The following is a 21,947-nucleotide window of genomic DNA, read 5'->3' as shown; positions in this document are numbered from 1 at the left end:
ATAAGCTGTGGAACAAAAGCTAAACTTTAGTTTATTTCCAAATATGCAGCACTGAATTTATCACAAAGAAATGTTTGCATGGGTGTACAGGAAGATTGGTCAGCCTGAAAATGGCTGTGCTACTAGAGTGATTTAGACAGGCACTATCAGGTGAATAAACAGTGGATGGAAAAGATGATTTTTATGAAAGGCTTACCTATCAATTTATTTAGTTACAAAAACATATACATATGTTCAATGAAATATATGATCCAATTTTTATACAAAAAGCAATGTGTGTAGTTGTTATTGCTGGAACCCATGTTAGCCATAAAGACGTTATCATTCACATGTTGGATCCAGTTAGAGTGCCAGACAATGCTGTTCAACGGCTCTAAGTTACTGTTGGGAACAGATCCATGTATGGAAGCAAACGCACAAAACTACAGATAAGCTCAGACAGAGCTATGCAAACCATGTTTAGAGACACTTAAAGGACAAGAATCTTCCCTGATGTCTTTCTGTTAAATTTAGAGAAGCTATCACATGCTGTCTTTTTTCCATAAAGCTGCAAACAGCTGCAGGAACTCTCCCAAGGTAAGCTTTTATAACTGTATGTCTTTAACTCTCCATTTCAAATCATGTGGTATTTATTCTATTAGCTGCAGTCAAGTCAAACAATTGCAGGATGCTGTGTAGCTTCAATAGGCATAATTACAACTGAAATACAAAGTAGTATTTCTAAGTTAATTGGAAATATAGTTAGAGTGAGGCTGGTGTAAAATAGTGACTGCCATCTTTAAAATGTATTGAGCAGATGCATCGTTAATTAGTAAATATTAAGGTCATGCTGATGTTGTATCAGTGAAGTTGCCCAGGAAAGGTCAAGACCAAAAGTAAAATTAAACATAATGTGGCATTGATCTAAATAGAGCTGTGTTTATTTTTTTACTGTGGGACAAAGAAATAGGTGTTATATATTAACCATCTTAACTTTTCCACAGTCAGTTAGTCTCATTTCCACATTTTCTAAATGTAATTTCCAGCATTTAAGTTAATTTCCTTCTTAATCTGTTCCACTATTCTCCTGTGCAATACTGAGGGAATGCTGCATTGTCTGACAAGATGTTAAACCGAGGCCCTGCTGCCTGTTCCAATCATTTGGATACATAGGAATAATCAAAGAAAGAAGGGAATGCCCTCATTATTCCAGTCAACACCTATTTTTCAGCCAAAGGCACCATAAATAGTGTAGCTAGTCATTTGTCTCGCCTGGTAGTGGAACCTTGCAATGAGCAAAATGATTGTTCCATTTGTCTGCAAATTGCTGACACTGGGCTTCGAGATCATTCACCCACAAGAAATGTTTTAAGATGTTTCTGAGGCATGTGAGAAGTTATTCAAAAGCAAACTTTTTTCTTTGTTCCTGAAGATATTGACTGAGGTACAGGCCAATTAACAGCAAGCTTTTGAATAAGTGGCCATTATTCATCTGTAAGCCTAGATTATGATTGTTATTATTCAGGATGTGGAAATGCCGGCATTGGACTGGGGTGGGCATAGTAAGAAATCTTACAACACCAGGTTAAAGACCAACAGGTTTATTTGGAATCACTATCTTTCGGAGTGTAGCTCCTTCATCAGGTGAGTCACCTGATAAAGTAGTTATACTCCAAAAGCTAGTGATTCCAAATAAACCTGTTGGACTTTAACCTGGTGTTGTAAGACTTCTTACTGTCTAATTATTCAGATTAGAGTAACACTGATTTTGCATCAGCCATGTTGCCAAGATGAGGTAGTTACCAAAAGTGAGACCAGACCTATCGAAGGTGATTTCATAATTCGGGCTAAAATTACATCAAATTCTGCTCTGACCCAAAGTCCACTTCAACACACTTTCAAGGAGGAAAGGGTGCAGTGATCAAGAAACCAGAGCGTTGAACACTCTTCCTTTCCCTGATTCAGAACTGTAGAGAGACTGAAGCATCTCCAGATATTGCTGTTGGCAATGTCATTGCTCAATGGATTGATGTTCCCCATTTGTGAAAATCAGGAAGATTAAATGAAATACTGGGAAAATATATAATGGCCATCTGATTGTGAGACTGCACATATAGTGATGACGGAATTGAGGAGAACTATTACCATTCAGGTCTCACAATTCATGTGCCTCGGGCTGTATTGTTGTACTGTGATGGACGGTACAATTGGTCACTTAAATGAAAGGAAAACAAAATCCTATTACTGCACGCAAGTTGTTCACAAGCATAAGAATTTGAAAAACATACCGCCCGGAGATAAACTGGCTTTTTAAAGCGAGGAAGAAAGCAAAATCACAGCAACAGAATAACCGAAGGGAAAACGAAGAGGTTGGGACGTGTTTGGGAAGTTTATACACAAACAAATTGTTCAATAATCGAAACACGGTTACTGTATCTCCAGTTCCTATAAAGCCGTAGAAACCGGCCAATGAGTCACGTGATTGGAGCTTTCTCGTCCTCATGCCTTCAATCTGAATGTAGCAGTTCACGTCCTTCGTGCGTTTCCGCGGGAAAGATTCTAGTTTGGTGCAACAAAATACACGAGGTTCTGGTTAAGCAAGCCCACTCACGTTTTAAACGGCTAGTTGAAACAGGATGGATTTTCTGGCTGCTAGTGCCCCCCCCCCCCCCCCCCACACACACTGCCATGTTGGTGTTGATCTAACGTCTCTTCGAGTTCAGGTTGTAGTAATTCGCAGGCCTGCCAGAGGGCAGAGCTTTCCTCTGCTCCATGCAATCGCCCTGTCCTTGCATCAAAATGCAATGGGAGAGTTTTAAATCTCGTCAGGTGTTGCAGCTGTTTTGATGCTTTCGAGAAATGAAATACAAGCCCTCTCAACGAAGCAGCTGAGCACGGTCTGAGGTGACATGAAGTAATCTTGCGATTAGTGATTTAGCAGGAATTCGGGAGGAGTTGATTAGCGCCAATGCATGATACATTTAAAAAACTTTTTGACTGAGGGAAGTTCACAAGTACTCTACTTCCACACGAACCACTCGACGAATAATTAAAGGACATTTCAAGAAAAAAAGGTATTTTACGAGGCAGTTAGGATCCGCTCCGGGTTCATTGTACAACATTTTATTGCATTAAAGTGATTTCTCTCGAATACAAAATAACTTCAAAAGTTCATATATATATAGCAGAATCAATGTACAGTCAACCAACCGGAAAAGATACTTATTAAGATTGACAGTTTGCATGCACAATGAGACATTTATGTATTGAAGATCGAGAAAGATCTTTCCTTGCATTTTTATGAGAAAGGACAAGCATTCATATAGCGCCCCTCACCTCCTGTCACAAAAGATTTACAGCCAATAAAAGTGTGTTAATTGTTATCAATGCTGACACTCCAATGCAGCGCTGAGGGAAATGCTGACACTCCAATGCAGCGCTGAGGGAAATGCTGACACTCCAATGCAGCGCTGAGGGAAATGCTGACACTCCAATGAAGCACTGAGGGAAATGCTGACACTCCAATGCAGCACTGAGGGAAACGATGGCACGCCAATGCAGCACTGAGGGAAATGCTGACACTCCAATGCAGCGCTGAGGGGAAATGCTGACACTCCAATGCAGCACTGAGGGAAACGCTGGCACGCCAATGCAGCACTGAGGGAAATGCTGACACTCCAATACAGCACTGAGGGAAACGCTGACACTCCAATGCAGCGCTGAGGGAAATGCTGACACTCCAATGCAGCACTGAGGGAAACGCTTACACTCCAATGCAGCACTGAGGGAAACGCTGACACTCCAATGCAGCACTGAGGGAAATGCTGACACTCCAATGCAGCACTGAGGGAAATGCTGACACTCAAATGCAGCACTGAGGGAAATGCTGACACTCCAATGCAGCGCTGAGGGAAATGCTGACACTCCAATGCAGCACGGAGGGAAATGCTGACACTCCAACACAGCACTGAGGGAAACGCTGGCATGCCAATGCAGCACTGAGGGAAACGCTGACACTCCAATACAGCACTGAGGGAAACGCTGGCACTCCAGTGCAGTGCTGAGGGAAATGCTGACACTCCAATGCAGCGCTGAGGGGAAATGCTGACACTCCAATGCAGCACTGAGGGAAACGCTGACACTCCAATGCAGCACTGAGGGAAACGCTGACACTCCAATGCAGCACTGAGGGAAATGCTGACACTCCAGTGCAGCACTGAGGGAAATGCTGACACTCCAATGCAGCACTGAGGGAAATGCTGACACTCCAATGCAGCACTGAGGGAAATGCTGACACTCCAATGCAGCACTGAGGGAAATGCTGACACTCCAATGCAGCACTGAGGGAAATGCTGACACTCCAATGCAGCACTGAGGGAAATGCTGACACTCCAATGCAGCACTGAGGGAAATGCTGACACTCAAATGCAGCACTGAGGGAAATGCTGACACTCCAATGCAGCGCTGAGGGAAATGCTGACACTCCAATGCAGCACGGAGGGAAATGCTGACACTCCAATACAGCACTGAGGGAAACGCTGGCATGCCAATGCAGCACTGAGGGAAACGCTGACACTCCAATACAGCACTGAGGGAAACGCTGGCACTCCAGTGCAGTGCTGAGGGAAATGCTGACACTCCAATGCAGCGCTGAGGGGAAATGCTGGCACTCCAATGCAGCACTGAGGGAAACGCTGACACTCCAATGCAGCACTGAGGGAAACGCTGACACTCCAATGCAGCACTGAGGGAAATGCTGACACTCCAGTGCAGCACTGAGGGAAATGCTGACACTCCAATGCAGCACTGAGGGAAATGCTGACACTCCAATGCAGCACTGAGGGAAATGCTGACACTCCAATGCAGCACTGAGGGAAATGCTGACACTCCAATGCAGCACTGAGGGAAATGCTGACACTCCAATGCAGCACTGAGGGAAATGCTGACACTCAAATGCAGCACTGAGGGAAATGCTGACACTCCAATGCAGCGCTGAGGGAAATGCTGACACTCCAATGCAGCACGGAGGGAAATGCTGACACTCCAATACAGCACTGAGGGAAACGCTGGCATGCCAATGCAGCACTGAGGGAAACGCTGACACTCCAATACAGCACTGAGGGAAACGCTGGCACTCCAGTGCAGTGCTGAGGGAAATGCTGACACTCCAATGCAGCGCTGAGGGGAAATGCTGGCACTCCAATGCAGCACTGAGGGAAACGCTGACACTCCAATGCAGCACTGAGGGAAACGCTGACACTCCAATGCAGCACTGAGGGAAATGCTGACACTCCAGTGCAGCACTGAGGGAAATGCTGACACTCCAATGCAGCACTGAGGGAAATGCTGACACTCCAATGCAGCACTGAGGGAAATGCTGACACTCCAATGCAGCACTGAGGGAAATGCTGACACTCCAATGCAGCACTGAGGGAAATGCTGACACTCCAATGCAGCACTGAGGGAAATGCTGACACTCCAATGCAGTGCTGAGGGAAATTCTGCACAGGCAGCGGTGCCATCTTTTGCTCTTCGGGGGTTACATCGAAATTCAATTTGCCGTCTTTAGAAACAGAAATTCTAAAACTTATCAGATTTGTAGGCATTAATTAAGGTTTGGCGGGACAACTCCCATATTCTTCAAATAGTGCCAAGGGGTAATTTATCTCCACCGGGCCTTGGTCTTACTGAAAGCGTGGCAGCTCTGACAGTGCAGCGTCCTCACAGTACTGCACTGGAGTGTCGGCCGAGAAGATGCGCTCAAGCCTGGGAAGCGGGTTTGAAACCACACCCTTCAGGCATTGGAGGCGAGAGTGCTGGGCCACAGCAAACGATTGGAACAAAAATAATCTTGTATAATGGCTAGGAAACAGTATTTTGTTCAAAACACTACTCATGTTAAAGACAATAATTTCAAGCAAGAACATTTTGTGCTGACATTTTGACTGCTGTTTGAAGGCAGTTTAGTTGAATGGACACCCCACACACACTTCGCTCTTACCTTCCGGAAGGAGGTGTTGAGTTGGGGACTAGTGGGAATACTTCTATCATCTAATTTAATGGACTGGAATTGTACAGTAATTTCTTGGTGATGTCGTAAGGTGGGCCTAGCAGGGAGGGAGACCCGACTTAATGGCCTCTATGCAGGATTGCAGGTAAGGGTTTTTAAATAATCAATTTTAGACAAAAGGGATCAAAGGACATACTTGCAAGTCTCTTGTTTCATATACACGAGTCGAAAGCGTCAAACCTTCCTCTCTTCTGGTCTCTCCTTCAATGGCAACACTGAGTGCAACCATCTTCCCTCCAATACAACAGTACAGCTCACAGCAGTTACTGTACAACCCCAGTACATTATACAACTTATAATAGATGTAACCGGCTCAGACAGTATCACGCGACATTACTGCAAGTTAATGTTTTATTGCATCTTGGGGGGGGGGGGGGGGGGGGGGGTCACATATTTAACCTCCCCTACATGTTCTCAAATATCCCTGTTTGGCTCTGGTCAACAAGCCACATCTGCTTTCCAGCCTTTTTTCTTAACGTGCTATTGTTGAACTATGAATCTGTTTTCCCTCTGGAGGGGTGCTTACTGATATATCTCAACGTGACCAACATTGGATAATGATTTGCCAGACCGCCAAGAAATTTCGAAATCAACCCAGGTGCAAACTAAAGGCTTTAAAGAGCATGGCCGGTTTAAAGACGGGAGGTTCCACGGCCCCTGACTACAGTAAATACAATATTCTTAGACATTCGAAGCTTCTCGGATGACAAGAAAGTCGGAAGTGTTCCAAATGCTGCTGTTACATCATTATTTGATTAATTTTTCAAGAGATTGCTTAAAACGTAGCCGCTTGACTTCCTTCTCACTATTGTCTACTGACTCAATAGAGAGGCATATCATCTTAAGCAAAGTGACACCAGATAGAAATAGAACAGACAATTGCATTGTCGCAATGGAAACTAGCATTTGCATTCTGAGGTATATTACCCATGAACCATTAAGTGTTGGTTAGTGACTTAGAACAAATTCACTGTAACTACCAGGCACGATGTCCATACCTGTTTCCGTTTCAGCACCCGGGAACATGAAAAATAGTTATACTGATGGCCCACTGTTGGCCTGAACACATATAAAGTGCAACCTTATAGGAAATTGACATTGTTTGATTCACACAGATGCTGGTTTATGCTCCAGTTCTTCGTGACAAACTGCACAGGGCAGGAAAAAGCCTTAGAATGGCGTGAGGAAATGAAGAGGATTCATGGAGGTTGATGCTGTGATCTGGATTTTAAAAAGGCATTCTAATTTGTGGATAATTGTTCCTTAGACTTAAGGGAGGTATGTGGTGGTGAGTCCCTACCTCTCGGTTTCAGTGATGTGGAGATGCCGCTGTTGGACTGGGGTGGGCACAGTAAGAAGACTTACAACACCAGGTTATAGTCCAACAGGTTTATTTGGAATCACAAGCTTTCGGAGCATAGCTCCTTCATCGGGTGAGTGAAGAGGTAGGTTACACAAACATGGCGCATATAGACAAAGCCAATGATGCAAGATGATACTTTGAATGCAAGTCTTTGCAGGTAATTAAGTCTTTACTGGTCCAGACAGAGCAACTGGAGAGAGGGGTAATCACAGGTTAAAAAGGTGTGAATTGTCTCAAGCCAGGACAGTTGATAGGATTTCGCAAGCCCAGGCCAGATTGGGGTTAAATGTAGTGAGACATGAATCTAAGATTCCGGTTGAGGCCGCACTCATGCGTGTGGAACTTGGCTATCAGCTTCTGCTCGGCGATTCTGCGTTGTCATGCGTCCTGAAGGTCGCCTTGGGGAACGCTTACCCGAAGATCAGATGCTGAATGCCCTTGACTGCTGAAGTGCTCCCCGACTGGAAGGGAACATTCCTGCCTGGTGATTGTCGCACAATGTCCATTCATCCATTGTCGCAGCATCTGCATGGTCTCGCCAATGTACCACACCTCGAGACATCCTTTCCTGCAGCGTATGAAGTAGACGACGTTGGTCGAGTCACATGAGTATGTACCGCATACTTCGTGTTCTCATGTGAAATGGTGGTATCAGTGTCAATGATCTGGCACGTCTTACAGAGATTTCCATGGCAGGGTTGTGTGGTGTTGTGGTGGCTGTTCTCCTGAAGGCTGGGCAGTTTGCTGCAAACAATGGTCTATTTGAGGTTGCGCGGCTGTTTGAAGGCAAGTAGAGGAGATGGCCTTGGCAAGATGTTCGTCTTCATCGATGACATGTTGAAGGCTCCAAAGAAGCTGTCATAGGTTCCCCGCTTCGGGGAAGTACTGGATGACTAAGGGTACTCTGTCGGTTGTGTCCCATGTTTGCTTTCTGAGGAGGTCGGTATGTTTTTTTGCTGTGGCACGTTGGAACTGATGATCGATGAGTCGAGTGCCATATCCCGTTCTTACAAGGGAGTCTCTCAGCATCTGTAGATGTCTGTGATCTTCCTCCTTGTCTGGGCATATCCTGTGTATACGGAGGGCTTGTCCATAGGAGATGGCTTTTTTAATGTGTTTAGGGTGGAAGCTGAAGAAGTGGAGCATCGTGAGGTTATCCGTGGGCTTGCAGTAAAGCAAAGTGCTGAGGGAGACGCGTGTGTCTATGAATGCAATTGATTCTGGAGAATAGTCCAAGGTGAACTTTTAGAACTCATCAACTTCATCCTGGATCACAACACCTTCAACTTCGATAACAAGTTTCTCATCCAGATACACAAAACAGCCATGGGGACCAAATTCGCACCTCAACACGGCAACATCTTCATGCATAAATTCAAACGAGACCTCTTCACCGCACAGGACCTTCAACCGACGTTATACACCAGATACATCAATGACGTTTATTTCCTTTGGACCCACGGCCAAGAATCACTGAAATGGCTACACAATGACATCAATAACTTCAATCTCACCATCAGTCTCACAATGGATACTCTCCAGAATCAGTTGCATTTTTGGACACATGCATCTCCATCAAGGACGATCATCTCAGCACTTCGCTTTACCACAAGCCCACGGATAACCTCACGATGCTCCACTTCTCCAGCTTCCACGCTAAACACATTTAAAAAGCCATCCCCTATGGTCAAGCCCTCAGTACACACAGGATCTTCTCAGACGAGGAGGAACATAACGGACGTTTACAGATGCTGAAAGATGCCTTCGTAGGAACAGGATATGGCGCTCGACTCATCGATCGACAGCTCTAATGTGCCACAGCAAAAAAATGCACCGACCTCCTCAGAAGACAAAAACTAATACAACCGACAGTACTGGATAATACATCGTCCAGTACTTCCCTGGAGCAGAGAAACTACGACATCTTCTTCGGAGTTTTCATTGATGAAGATGAATACCTTGGCAAGGCCATCACCACACCCCCACTACTTGCCTTCAAACAACCGCGCAACCTCAAACAGACCATTATTTGCAGCAAACAGCCCAGCCTTCAGGAGAACAGCGACCACGACATCACACAACCCTGCCATGGCAACCTCTGCAAGACACGCCAGATCAACATGGATACCACCATTACACAACAGAACACCACCCACCAGGTATGCGGTACATACTCGTGCGACTCGGCCAACTCTGTCTCCCTCATACGCTTCAGGAAAGGTGTCCCGCAACATGATATATTGGAGACACCATTCAGACGCTGTGACAACAGATGAACAGACATCGCGCGACAATCACCAGGCAAGAATGTTCCCTTCCAGTCGGGGAACACTTCGGCAGTCAAGGGCATTCAGCTTCTGATCTTCGGGTAAGTATTATCCAAGTCGACCTTCAGGAAGAACGACAACGCAGAATCGCTGAGCAGAAATTGATAGCCAAGTACGCACGCATGAGTACGGCCTCAACCGGGATCTTTTATTCATGTCTCACTACATTTAACCCTTCACCATCTGGCCTGGGCTTGCGAAATCCTACCAACTATCCTGGCTTGAGACAATTCACACCTCTTTAACCTGTGATTATCCCTCTCTGCAGTCGCAACGTCTGGACCTGTAAAGACTTAATTACCTGCAAAAACTCATATTCAAAGTATCATCTGGCTTTGTCCATATATGCTGTGTTTGTGTAACCTACCTCTCCACTCACCTGATGAAGGAGCTACGCTCCAAAAGCTCGTGATTCCAAATAAATAGTCCCTGTTGGACTACATGCTGGTGTTGAAAAACCTCTGACTGATCCTTTGATATGCATCATTGAGCTAGATTTGGATACACGAGGCATAATTTAAACTTTTGGAGATGACACAAAACCCGTACATACACTGAACAGTGAGGGGGTAGGAGAAACCTTCAAGAGGATATGGATAGTGATGAAATTGGGAGTTGAAATTTAACAGAGAGAAATTAAATATTTTGACAGGAATAGCCAGATTTAATATAAAGAAAATCACACTGTTTTAAAGGAAGTGCAAGATCAAAGACATTTGCAATTGCAAACACAAATCTTAGAGGGTAACGGGACAAGTTGAGAAAGATATTCAAAAATAACGGGGGAATTTGGATTTATAATAAAGTACAAAAGTAGGGACGTTATGATAACCCTTTATGTATCACCGAATCCCAGATGGATTTTCGTGCCCAATTCTAGGCGCACTTCAGGCCTTAGGAGTAGTGCAGAAGAAAATGATTGAAATCACACTAAGGATACAAACAGTTTTACTTGCTTATGGGATATGGGGCCACTATCAACATTTATTGCCCATCCTTAATTGCCCTTCAGATGATGGCGAGTCAGTTTCTTGAACCACTGCAGTCTGTTTGATGTAGGTACCGAAGCAATGTAAAGGAGGTAACCTTCCTTTACTGGAGGGGCTGGTTTAGCACAGGGCTAAAGAGCTGGCTTTTAAGGCAGGCCAGCAGCACGGTTCAATTCCCGTACCAGCCTCCCCGAACAGGCGCCGGAATGTAGCGACTAGGGGCTTTTCACAGTAACTTCAATTGAAGCCTACTTGTGACAATAAGTGATATTCATTTCATTTCATTTCAGTGATGGCTAAGGGACGCCGATATTTTCCCACTCAGAAGAGTGGATGCAAATTAGAATGCAGGATCGGGGGTGGGGTGGGGAGGGGGTGGGGGTTAGGGGTAATGTACTGCCGTGGATTGAGGATTGGTTAATAGTCAGAAAACGAGTCGGATTAAATGGTCCATTCTCAGTTTTGCAGGCTAACAGTACTGGGATACTACTGGGACCAGCACGTGGACCTTAGCTGCTCACAGTTTAGATCAACTGGATGTGGTGACCAAATACAATACGTCCATATTTGTGGATGAGACATAACTAGCTGTGAATGTGAGTTGTGAGGAGGATGCAAAGACTTCCAAGAGGATTTGGGTAGTCTCAGTATGGGCAAGGTCATGGTAGATGGAATATACTATGGATAAGTTTGAGGTTATCCGTTTTGGTGGGAGGAACAGAGGTGCAGAATAGTTCTTAAATAGTGAGAGATTGGGGAATGTTGAAGTCCATGGGGAACTGGGTGTCATTGTTCACTGAAAGCTAACATGCAGGTGCAGCAAGCATCTAGGAAGGCAAATTATATGGTGGTCTTGATTGCAAGATGATTTGAGTACCGGAGTAGAGATGTCTTGCTTCAATTGATTAGAACCTTGGTTCTATACGCACCTGGGGTATTGTGTACAACTTTGGTCTCTATATCTAAGGAGCAATATGCTTGTCATAGAGCGTGTGCAACAGAGGTTCACCAGACGAATCCCTGGGATGGCAGGACTGCTTTACAAGGAGGAATTGAGGAGACTGGGCCAGCATTTTCTAGCATTTAGAAAAATGAGGGGATCTCATTGAAACTTACAAAATTCTTAAGGAGCCAGACAGAGTAATTGAAGAAAGGATGCTTCCCCTGGCCTGAAGGTCAAGAACTGTCAGAATAAGAGCTAGGCCTTTAAGTACTGAGATGAGGAGGTTTCCTCAAAGGGAAGTAAAGCTTTGGAACCCTCTTACCCAACATGGCTATGGCAGCTCAATCATTGAATATGTTCAAGGCAGAGATCAATAGATTTCCAGATACCAATGACACCAAAGGATATTGGCCTAGTACAGGGAAATGTCATTGAGGTAGATTATCAGCCATGATCTAGTCTAGCTGAATAGCAATCACGAGGGGCTGAATGACCTCGTCCCATGTTGCTACATGTACGACTTGGAGAGGACCTTTGAGGTGGTTTTCTAGCATGTCTGCTGCACTTGTTTTTCTACATAGTAAATTTTGCAGATTTGGAGGATGCTGATAAAGGAACCTTAACAATGTGTTGCAGTGCATCTTGTAAATGGTGCACATCACAGCTAGCGTGCTGGCAATGGACAGAATATTTATAGCAGTAGAAGAGGAACCATTCAAATTGGCTGCTTTGTCCTGTGTTAAACGTCTTGTGTTTTTTGAGCTGGACTGACCCAGTCAAGTGTGAAGTACTCCATTAGACTCCTGACTTGTTCCTTATAGATGGTGGAAAGGGTTTGGGAAGTCAGTCGGCAAGTTACTTAACACAAATTCCTAATCTGTGACATATTCTTGGAGCCGTAGCATTTATGTGGCTCTTGCAGCAGCTTAGCTTCTGGCCAATGGTGACCCCCAGGGTATTGGTGTTGAGGTTTTCAGTTACAGTAATGCTGTTAAATGTCAAATGAGGTGGTTAGCTTCTCTCTTGCTGGAGACAGTCATTGATTGCCACTTGTGCAGTATGAATGTAACTTGTCACTCATTAGCCCAAGCCTGAATGTTGCTCTGGTCTTGCTGCATGAAGGCACGGGCTGTTTCATTAATAAGTTGAAAATGAATGCAATTGTCCGCAAATGTCCCCATTTCTGACCTTATGGTGGAAGACAGGCCATTGATATAGATGGTTAGACCTAGGGTGTTGTCTTGAGGAACTCCTGAAACTATTATTGTAGTGTGAGATGATTGACCTCAAAAAGTAGGACCACATTCCATGTACTCCGTATAACTCCAGCCACTGGAGAGCTTGCTCCAATTCCCATTAACTTTAATTACCTCCAGAGACAACAGGAGCTGGGACTGTTCTCCGTAAAATAGAGAAAGTTACACAATTTCTAAGAAATTTAATAGTCCTGAAGGGTTTTGATGAAGGGAAAACTGTTTCCAGTGGTCAGAGCCAGTATCCACAACAAACCAGAAGTGAGATGAGATAATTTTATTGCAACTAGTCGTGATGATTTTGAGAATGTGCTGCCTGGAAGGGTAGTGGAAACAAATTAAATGATGACTTTCTAAAGAAATTCAACCATTTTCAGAGCTGAGAAAACGGTAGGTGAATGGGACTAACTGGAGGCTTTTGAGCCATGATTGATTTACTGGGTTGCTTCACAGGGCCAAGGTCCCGGGTTCAATTCCTGACTTGGGTCACTGTCTGTGGTGAGTCTGCACATTCTCCCTGTGTCTGCATGGGTTTCCTCTGACTGCTCTGGTTTCCTCCCAGAAGTCCCGAAAGACGTTCCTTTTAGGTGAATTGGACATTCTGAATTCTTCCTCAGTGTACTCGAACAGGCACCAGAGCGTGTCCACTAGGGTATTTTCAGTACATTCATTGCAGTATTAATGTAAGCCTACTTGTGACAATAATACTGAAGATTATTATTGTGGAATATCAGCCTAAATTATGAGCTCAAGTCTTTGGAGTGGCACTTGAGCCCAGTCTTCTATCCCAGGCAAGAGAGCAAAGCACAGAGCATAGGACATACAGTGCAGGAGGCCATTCGGCCCATCGAGTCTGCAGTGACCCACTTAAGCCCTCACTTCCACCCTAACCCCTCCCAACGTTTTTGGTCACTAAGGGCAATTTATCATGGCTAATCCTCCTAACCTGCACGTCTTTGGACTGTGGGAGGAAACCGGAATACCTGGAAGAAACCCACGCAGACACGGGGAGAACTTGCAAACTCCACACAGACAGTGACCCAGCAGGGAATCGAACCTAGGACCCTGGTGCTGTGAAGCCACAGAGCTATCCACTTGTGCTACTGTGCTGCCCCAAGGCTACCAGTGAGTCACTTAACATCCATATATTAAAAAATAAGTTATTGAACACATTTTGTGGGACAATAGTTCTCATGAAGCAGTGGCACGCCTACCAATCACTGATTTTCCCAAAATGCATATTTGAATTGTTCACTGGTTAACTACCCATACAAAATGAAATAACATCTATAAATCAGTGCTATCTTGGCGCACACAGGGTGTTCACTTTACCCGAATGGTTCTGATAAATGAAAAAGCATGGAGCTTGAAGTTTGTTTTTTATCAGAAAGAGCAATTTGCTGGTCCCGAACCGTTATTCCCTGGGTATCAAACTTCAAGGACAGGAAACCACTGACTGCATCCATTCAGTGGAAGTTCCTACACTATATAAATCATGTCTCCCTTGATGTACTAGCGCTCCTTTCATCACCAAATGGGCTTTTTTTTTATTGTATTCCTTCAATTTGTAAAAACACGAGTACTCTGTGAGGCACAAGATATTAATTAAATAGTTCCCTTGCAGTGTTTTGAAACGTGCTTCAAGGACAAACAGAAAAGAGATGTCTCAGTGGTCTAATATGACAGCTACTGCACGTACAATTTAGTCTCTAGAATTACTGGCCCGTGGAGAGAAATTAAAGTAATGCAGACCACGTCACAGTAATGCAACAATTTATTGATTGGTATCACATTTATTGTAAATGGGCATTACTGGATCCAAGACTCCAGTAAAATAAAGTCCTTCAACAAGGTTATAAACCTACACACATGTCTGATGCACATGAACATGTCCTCGTGTGCACGTACTATCACGTGCGAATATAACGGAAATGATAAGTCAAAATGGAATTAAATAGCAGAAATTACTTTTCTGCCTGATTTCTTAATCATTTTATCACTGCTGTGGAGATGCCAATTTGAGGCAGTTTACTTTCCAAACGTGAGATTTTATCTCTGCCTGCAACGGGAGACGATACTTTATTGTTTGAGAGATTGGCATCTCATAGTAGTACAAAAAAAACAATAGGAACGACAGATCTCGAATACTCCGGTAGTCTGAAATCATTCGGTAGTATACCATTCATTATGCAAGGGGAGCCCGACATGCTAATTCATTGCACTCAGCCTGGGCTCGCCGGTTGCCGAAGGTTCTCTCTTTAAAAGAAAAACACGTTTTATCGCGAAAGCATTTCTCCTTTTTCTTTTGGATTGCACTTCCCCAAGCAAAGTAGAGAGAGAGCGTTCGTCTTTAAGACAGGCCGGCAGAATGATCAATGGAGTAGGTGGGTCGCACGGAGATAAGAGTCCTGGCAAGAAGCCCATGATGCACTGCAAGCCTGGGCTTTCTCACCATCAGAAATCGGAAAATAGTAATTGCCTTAGACATCCGTAGTGCTTGGGTTGCACAGGACCCAGACGTTTGGTGACCACACTGGTTTTGTTAGGCGGAAATGCTCCACGCATAATAATGAAAACATAATGCGGAGAAACTTTGACCATTCCACATCTGCTCGGCTTCATCTCCGCTTGGTACTTTCTCCAATAACCATCAATATTTTGTCGGGTTATGAGACCGAACGGTAGATAGACTCTATGGCTGGGAGTAGGAGCGAAATCTAGCGGATTTCACTGTCGCTCGCTTCCCTCAACACGATCATGGTCAGAACGTTCCGCTCCTGATTTGCAAGAAAGGCGAACGAAGGCAAGGGCTTTGACGGACGTGATATTCAGGAATCGCCACCGACTTGAACGCTGTGGTATGTTCGACTTGGCTGGTCTAAAATGTAGCTGATTTTTTAAAATATAAATGAGAAGTGGTTCTCATCTCGTACCTTTCCGAGGCTGGAGTTACAGCACTCACTTTCTGTTAATTCTTATTTTAAAATAGAAAACGGATGCATGCACGGGAAATATACAGGTACAACGAAGCGTGTTTAATATATAGTAAAGATGGAAAGACGCGGCTGAATAGAGTGAAACAAGTGGCATGGAAAATTAAAAGGAACTAATTGATTAGCGTGGAAAGGGAAGCCCCCACATTTACACTTCGTGTTGCAACATATTGAAACTGACGTATGTGACTTTGGTCATATTTTAGCAATTAATGCCACTAATGTAAGATGCCTTGAGTTTGATGCCTCACGGTATCTGTGTTCTCAGGCAAGCTTCCTGAATGTCCTCATGTAACTGATGCCGCGATAATAGTATCCACCAGGTACGCTTAACCCTGCTGGCTGCCTGCCTGTACCTTACCGTGTTTTGTTAAAACAAACAAAAAATCAGTGACACCCCCTTCAATGGGACGATGGTAGAAAGGTTTATTGCACTGTTCTTTCTCTATGACTAGCAGGGATTCACGATTATTTTTATTCCCTCCCCTCCCCCTGTATTTCTTTTTAGACGAAGAGTGTGGAAAGGTGTCAATGATGGCCATGGCGAGGTGGTGGAAAGCGGCGAGTGCGGGGTTGACGCTGGCGGTCCTTCTGCTGACTTGCGCGCAGCGGGTGGAGGGCAGCGGGGAAGTGGCCAGCGTGGACACGGCCAACGCCTCGGCCAAGCAGTGCAGCGGCTCGTACAAGTGCAACGAGGGGGTGATCCTGCCCATCTGGTACCCGCAGGACCCCTCGGTGGGCGACAAGGTGGCGAGAGCCATCGTCTACTTCGTGGCCATGATCTACATGTTCCTGGGCGTCTCCATCGTCGCCGACCGCTTCATGTCGTCCATCGAGGTGATCACCTCGCAGGAGCGGGAGATCACGGTGAAGAAGCCGAACGGCGAGACCATCACCACCACGGTGCGCCTGTGGAACGAGACCGTGTCCAACCTGACCCTGATGGCGCTGGGCTCGTCGGCGCCCGAGATCCTGCTCTCGGTCATCGAGGTGTGCGGCCACGGCTTCCACGCCGGCGAGCTGGGCCCCAGCACCATCGTGGGCAGCGCCGCCTTCAACACCTTCGTGATCATCGCCATCTGCGTGAACGTGGTGCCCGACGGCGAGATCCGCCGCATCAAGCACCTGCGCGTCTTCTTCGTCACGGCCGCCTGGAGCATCTTCGCCTACGCCTGGCTCTACCTGATCCTGGCCGTCATCTCGCCCGGCGTGGTGGAGCTGTGGGAGAGCCTGCTCACCTTCATCTTCTTCCCCATCTGCGTCGTCTTCGCCTGGGTGGCCGACCGCCGCCTCCTCTTCTACAAGTACATGTACAAGAAGTACCGCGCCGGCCGCCACCGCGCCGTCATCGTGGAGAGCGAGGCCGAGCGGCCCGCCGCCGCCGCCGCCGCCTCGGCCAAGGTCGACATCGAGATGGACGGCAAGATGTTCAACTCGCTGCAGGAGGCCTGCGCCGCGCCCTGCCCCGGCTCCTCGGGCCCGCCCGACGGCGCCCCGGCCCCCGCCTCCAAGGACCAGGAGGAGGAGTCGCGGCGGGAGATGGCGCGCATCCTGAAGGAGCTGAAGCAGAAGCACCCGGACAAGGAGATGGAGCAGCTGATCGAGCTGGCCAACTACCAGGTGCTGAGCCAGCAGACCAAGAGCCGCGCCTTCTACCGCATCCAGGCCACCCGCCTGATGATCGGCGCCGGCAACATCCTCAAGCGGCACGCCGCCGACCAGGCCCGCAAGGCCGTCTCCATGCAGGAGGTGCGGCCCGAGGTGGACGAGGGCCCCGTCAGCCGCGTCTACTTCGACCCCGGCAGCTACCTGTGCCTGGAGAACTGTGGCTCGGTGGCCCTGACCGTGGTGCGGCGGGGCGGCGACCTGACCAACACCGTCACCGTGGACTACCGCACCGAGGACGGCACCGCCAACGCCGGCTCCGACTACGAGTTCACCGAGGGCAGCCTGGTGTTCAAGCCGGGCGAGACGCACAAGGAGATCCTGGTGGGGATTATCGACGACGACATCTTCGAGGAGGACGAGAACTTCTGCGTCCACCTCAGCAACCTGCGGCTGGGCGGTGGCGGGAAGCCGCGGCCGGCGCTGACCGCCGCGCCTGCGCCCGAGCCGGGCCAGGCACCCGCGCATGCGCCGTCGCCCCTGGCCGGCGGCGGCGGCGGCGACGCCAACGACGCAGCCTCGCTTTCGAGCCCGGCCGCCGGCAGCGCCGCCACCGACGCGGCGGCCTCCGCCGCCAATCACGTGGGGCCCCCCAGCGCCGAGGTCGCGTGCCTGTGCGCGCCCTCCACCGCCAACGTCACCATCTTCGACGACGACCACGCCGGCATCTTCACCTTCGAGGAGAAGTTGACGCACGTGAGCGAGAGCGTGGGCGTGATGGAGGTGAAGGTTCTGAGGGCGTCGGGAGCGAGGGGCGCCGTCGTCGTGCCCTACCGGACCGTGGAGGGCAGCGCCCGCGGGGGCGGCGAGGACTACGAGGACACGGCCGGAGAGCTGGAGTTTGACAACGATGAGATTGTGTAAGTGACAGCCGCCACCCCCTCTCGCCCTACCTCCTCTCAACTGTCTCCCCCCCCCCCTCACACCCAACCCCCCCCCCCTCTCACCCAACCCCCCCTCCTCACACCCAACCCCCCCTCCTCTCACCCAAACCCCCCCTCCTCACACCCAACCCCCCCTCCTCTCACCCAACCCCCCCTCCTCTCACCCAACCCCCCCCTCCTCACACCCAACCCCCCCTCCTCTCACCCAACCCCCCCCTCCTCTCACCCAACCCCCCCCTCCTCACACCCAACCCCCCCCTCCTCACAACCCCCCCCACTCTCACCCAACCGCCCCTCCTCACACCCAACCCCCCCCCTCCTCACAACCCCCCCCACTCTCACCCAACCCCCCCCCCTCACCCAACCCCCCCTCCTCACACCCCCCCTCCTCACACCCAACCCCCCCCTCCTCACACCCAACCCCCCCCCCTCACACCCAACCCCCCCCTCCTCACACCCAACCCCCCCTCCTCACACCCAACCCCCCCTCCTCACACCCAACCCCCCCTCCTCTCACCCAACCCCCCCTCCTCACACCCAACCCCCCCTCCTCACACCCAACCCCCCCTCCTCACACCCAACCCCCCCCTCCTCACACCCAACCCCCCCCTCCTCACACCCAACCCCCCCTCCTCACACCCAACCCCCCCCTCCTCACACCCAACCCCCCCTCCTCACACCCAACCCCTCCCCCCTCCTCACACCCAACCCCCCCCTCCTCACACCCAACCCCCCCTCCTCACACCCAACCCCCCCCTCCTCACACCCAACCCCCCCTCCTCACACCCAACCCCCCCCCCCCCTCCTCACACCCAACCCCCCCCTCCTCACACCCAACCCCCCCTCCTCACACCCAACCCCCCCTCCTCACACCCAACCCCTCCCCCTCCTCACACCCAACCCCCCCCTCCTCACACCCAACCCCCCCCTCCTCACACCCAACCCCCCTCCCTCTCACCCAACCTCCCCCTCCTCACACCCAACCCCCCCTCCTCACACCCAATCTCCCCCCTCCTCTCACCCAACCTCCCCCCTCCCCCTCACCCAACCTCCCCCTCCTCTCACCCAACCCCCCCCTCTCACCCAACCTCCCCCCTCCTCACACCCAACCTCCCCCCTCCTCACACCCAACCTCCCCCTCCTCACACCCAACCCCCCCCCTCACCCAACCCCCCCCCTCCTCTCACCCAACCCCCCCTCCTCTCACCCAACCCCCCCCCTCCTCTCACCCAACCCCCCCCTCCTCTCACCCAACCCCCCCTCCTCTCACCGAACCCCCCCTCCTCACACCCAACCCCCCCCCCTCCTCACACCCAACCCCCCCTCCCTCTCACCCACCCTCCCCCTCCTCACACCCAACCCCCCCTCCTCACACCCAATCTCCCCTCCTCTCACCCAACCTCCCCCCTCCCCCTCACCCAACCTCCCCCTCCTCTCACCCAACCCCCCCCTCCTCTCACCCAACCCCCCCTCTCACCCAACCCCCCCCCCTCCTCACACCCAACCCCCCCTCCTCTCACCCAACCCCCCCCTCCTCTCACCCAACCTCCCCCTCCTCTCACCCAACCCCCCCCTCCTCACACCCCAACCCCCCCCTCCTCACACCCAAACCCCCCCTCCTCACACCCAACCCCCCCTCCTCTCACCCAACCTCCCCCTCCTCACACCCAACCCCCCCCTCTCACCCAACCCCCCCCCCCCTCCTCACACCCAACCCCCCCCCCTCTCACCCAACCCCCCCTCCTCTCACCCAACCCCCCCCTCTCACCTAACCCCCCCTCTCATCCAACCCCCCCCTCCTCTCACCCAACCCCCCCCTCTCACCCAACCCCCCCCTCCTCTCACCCGACCTCCCCCCTCCTCTCAACTGTCTCCCCCCTCCTCTCACCCAACCTCCCCCTCCTCTCACCCAACCTCCCCCCTCCTCTCACCCAACCTCCCCTCCTCTCACCCAACCTCCCCCCTCCTCACACCCAACCTCCCCCTCCTCACACCCAGTCTCCCCCCTGCTCACACCCAACCTCCCCCTCCTCACACCCAATCTCCCCCCTCCTCACACCCAACCTCCCCCTCCTCACACCCAACCGCCCCCCTCACACCCAACCTCCCCCTCCTCACACCCAATCTCCCCCCTCCTCACACCCAACCTCCCCCCTCCTCACACCCAACCTCCCCCTTCTCACACCCAACCTCCCCCTCCTCACACCCAACCCCCCCCTCCTCTCACCCAACCTCCCCCTCCTCTCACCCAACCCCCCCTCCTCTCACCCAACCTCCCCCTCCTCACACCCAATCTCCCCCCTCCTCACACCCAACCTCCCCCCTCCTCACACCCAATCTCCCCCTCCTCACACCCAACCTCCCCCTCCTCACACCCAACCTCCCCCCTCCTCACACCCAATCTCCCCCTCCTCACACCCAATCTCCCCCCTCCTCACACCCAACCTCCCCCTCCTCACACCCAATCTCCCCCCTCCTCACACCCAACCTCCCCCCTCCTCACACCCAACCTCCCCCCTCCTCACACCCAATCTCCCCCTCCTCACACCCAACCTCCCCCCTCCTCACACCCAATCTCCCCCCTCCTCACACCCAACCTCCCCCTCCTCACACCCAACCTCCCCCTCCTCACACCCAACCTTCCCCCTCCTCACACCCAATCTCCCCCTCCTCACACCCAACCTCCCCCTCCTCACACCCAACCTCCCCCTCCTCACACCCAACCTCCCCCTCCTCACACCCAACCTCCCCCCTCCTCTCACCCAACCTCCCCCTCCTCACACCCAACCTCCCCCTCCTCACACCCAACCTCCCCCCTCCTCACACCCAACCCCCCCTCCTCACACCCAACCTCCCCCTCCTCACACCCAACCTCCCCCTCCTCACACCCAACCTCCCCCTCCTCACACTCAACCCTCCCCCTCCTCTCAACTGTCTCCCCCCTCCTCACACCCAACCCCCCCTACTCTCACCCAACCCCCCCCTCCTCACACCCAACCTCTCACCCAACCCTCCCTCCTCTCACCCAACCTCCCCCCCTCACCCAACCTCCCCCTCCTCTCACCCAACCCCCCCCCTCACCCAACCTCCCCTCCTCTCACCCAACCTCCCCCTCCTCTCACCCAGCCTCCCCCTCCTCACACCCAACCTCCCCCTCCTCTCACCCAACCACCCCCCTCCTCTCACCCAACCTCCCCCTCCTCTCACCCAACCCCCCCTCCTCTCACCCAACCTCCCCCCCTCTCACCCAACCTCCCCCTCCTCTCACCCAACCCCCCCCCTCTCACCCAACCTCCCCCTCCTCTCACCCAACCTCCCCCCTCCTCTCACCCAACCTGCCCCTCCTCACACCCAACCTCCCCCTCCTCTCACCCAACCTCCCCCCTCCTCTCACCCAACCTCCCCCTCCTCTCACCCAACCTCCCCCTCCTCACCCAACCTCCCCCTCCTCTCACCCAACCTCCCCCTCCTCTCACCCAAC

General features: G+C 50.5%; 1 protein-coding gene across 6 annotated transcripts in view; it reads left to right on the top strand.

Moving 5' to 3' along the window:
- The first annotated feature begins 516 nt into the window (after positions 1-516).
- The window catches only part of LOC140411058 (sodium/calcium exchanger 1-like), a 430,006-nt gene continuing 408,575 nt past the window's right edge, over positions 517-21,947 (top strand). For 3 of the 6 annotated variants that reach the window (XM_072500056.1, XM_072500054.1, XM_072500052.1), the window contains exons 1-2: positions 15,193-15,782; positions 16,426-18,442. In XM_072500056.1, coding sequence (XP_072356157.1) covers positions 16,449-18,442 — 1,994 coding nt within the window. In that variant the 5' untranslated portion in view covers positions 15,193-15,782; positions 16,426-16,448. Of the gene's footprint in view, positions 577-15,192; positions 15,783-16,425; positions 18,443-21,947 lie in introns of those variants that run through there. The other 3 variants (XM_072500053.1, XM_072500057.1, XM_072500058.1) reach the window with 3 other exon arrangements.

The sequence above is a fragment of the Scyliorhinus torazame genome, chromosome 4, assembly GCF_047496885.1.
Source record: "Scyliorhinus torazame isolate Kashiwa2021f chromosome 4, sScyTor2.1, whole genome shotgun sequence".
Taxonomy (NCBI): domain Eukaryota; kingdom Metazoa; phylum Chordata; class Chondrichthyes; order Carcharhiniformes; family Scyliorhinidae; genus Scyliorhinus; species Scyliorhinus torazame.
The sequence above is the reverse complement of the archived record's forward strand: the minus strand, read 5'-3'. Positions and strand labels throughout refer to the sequence as shown.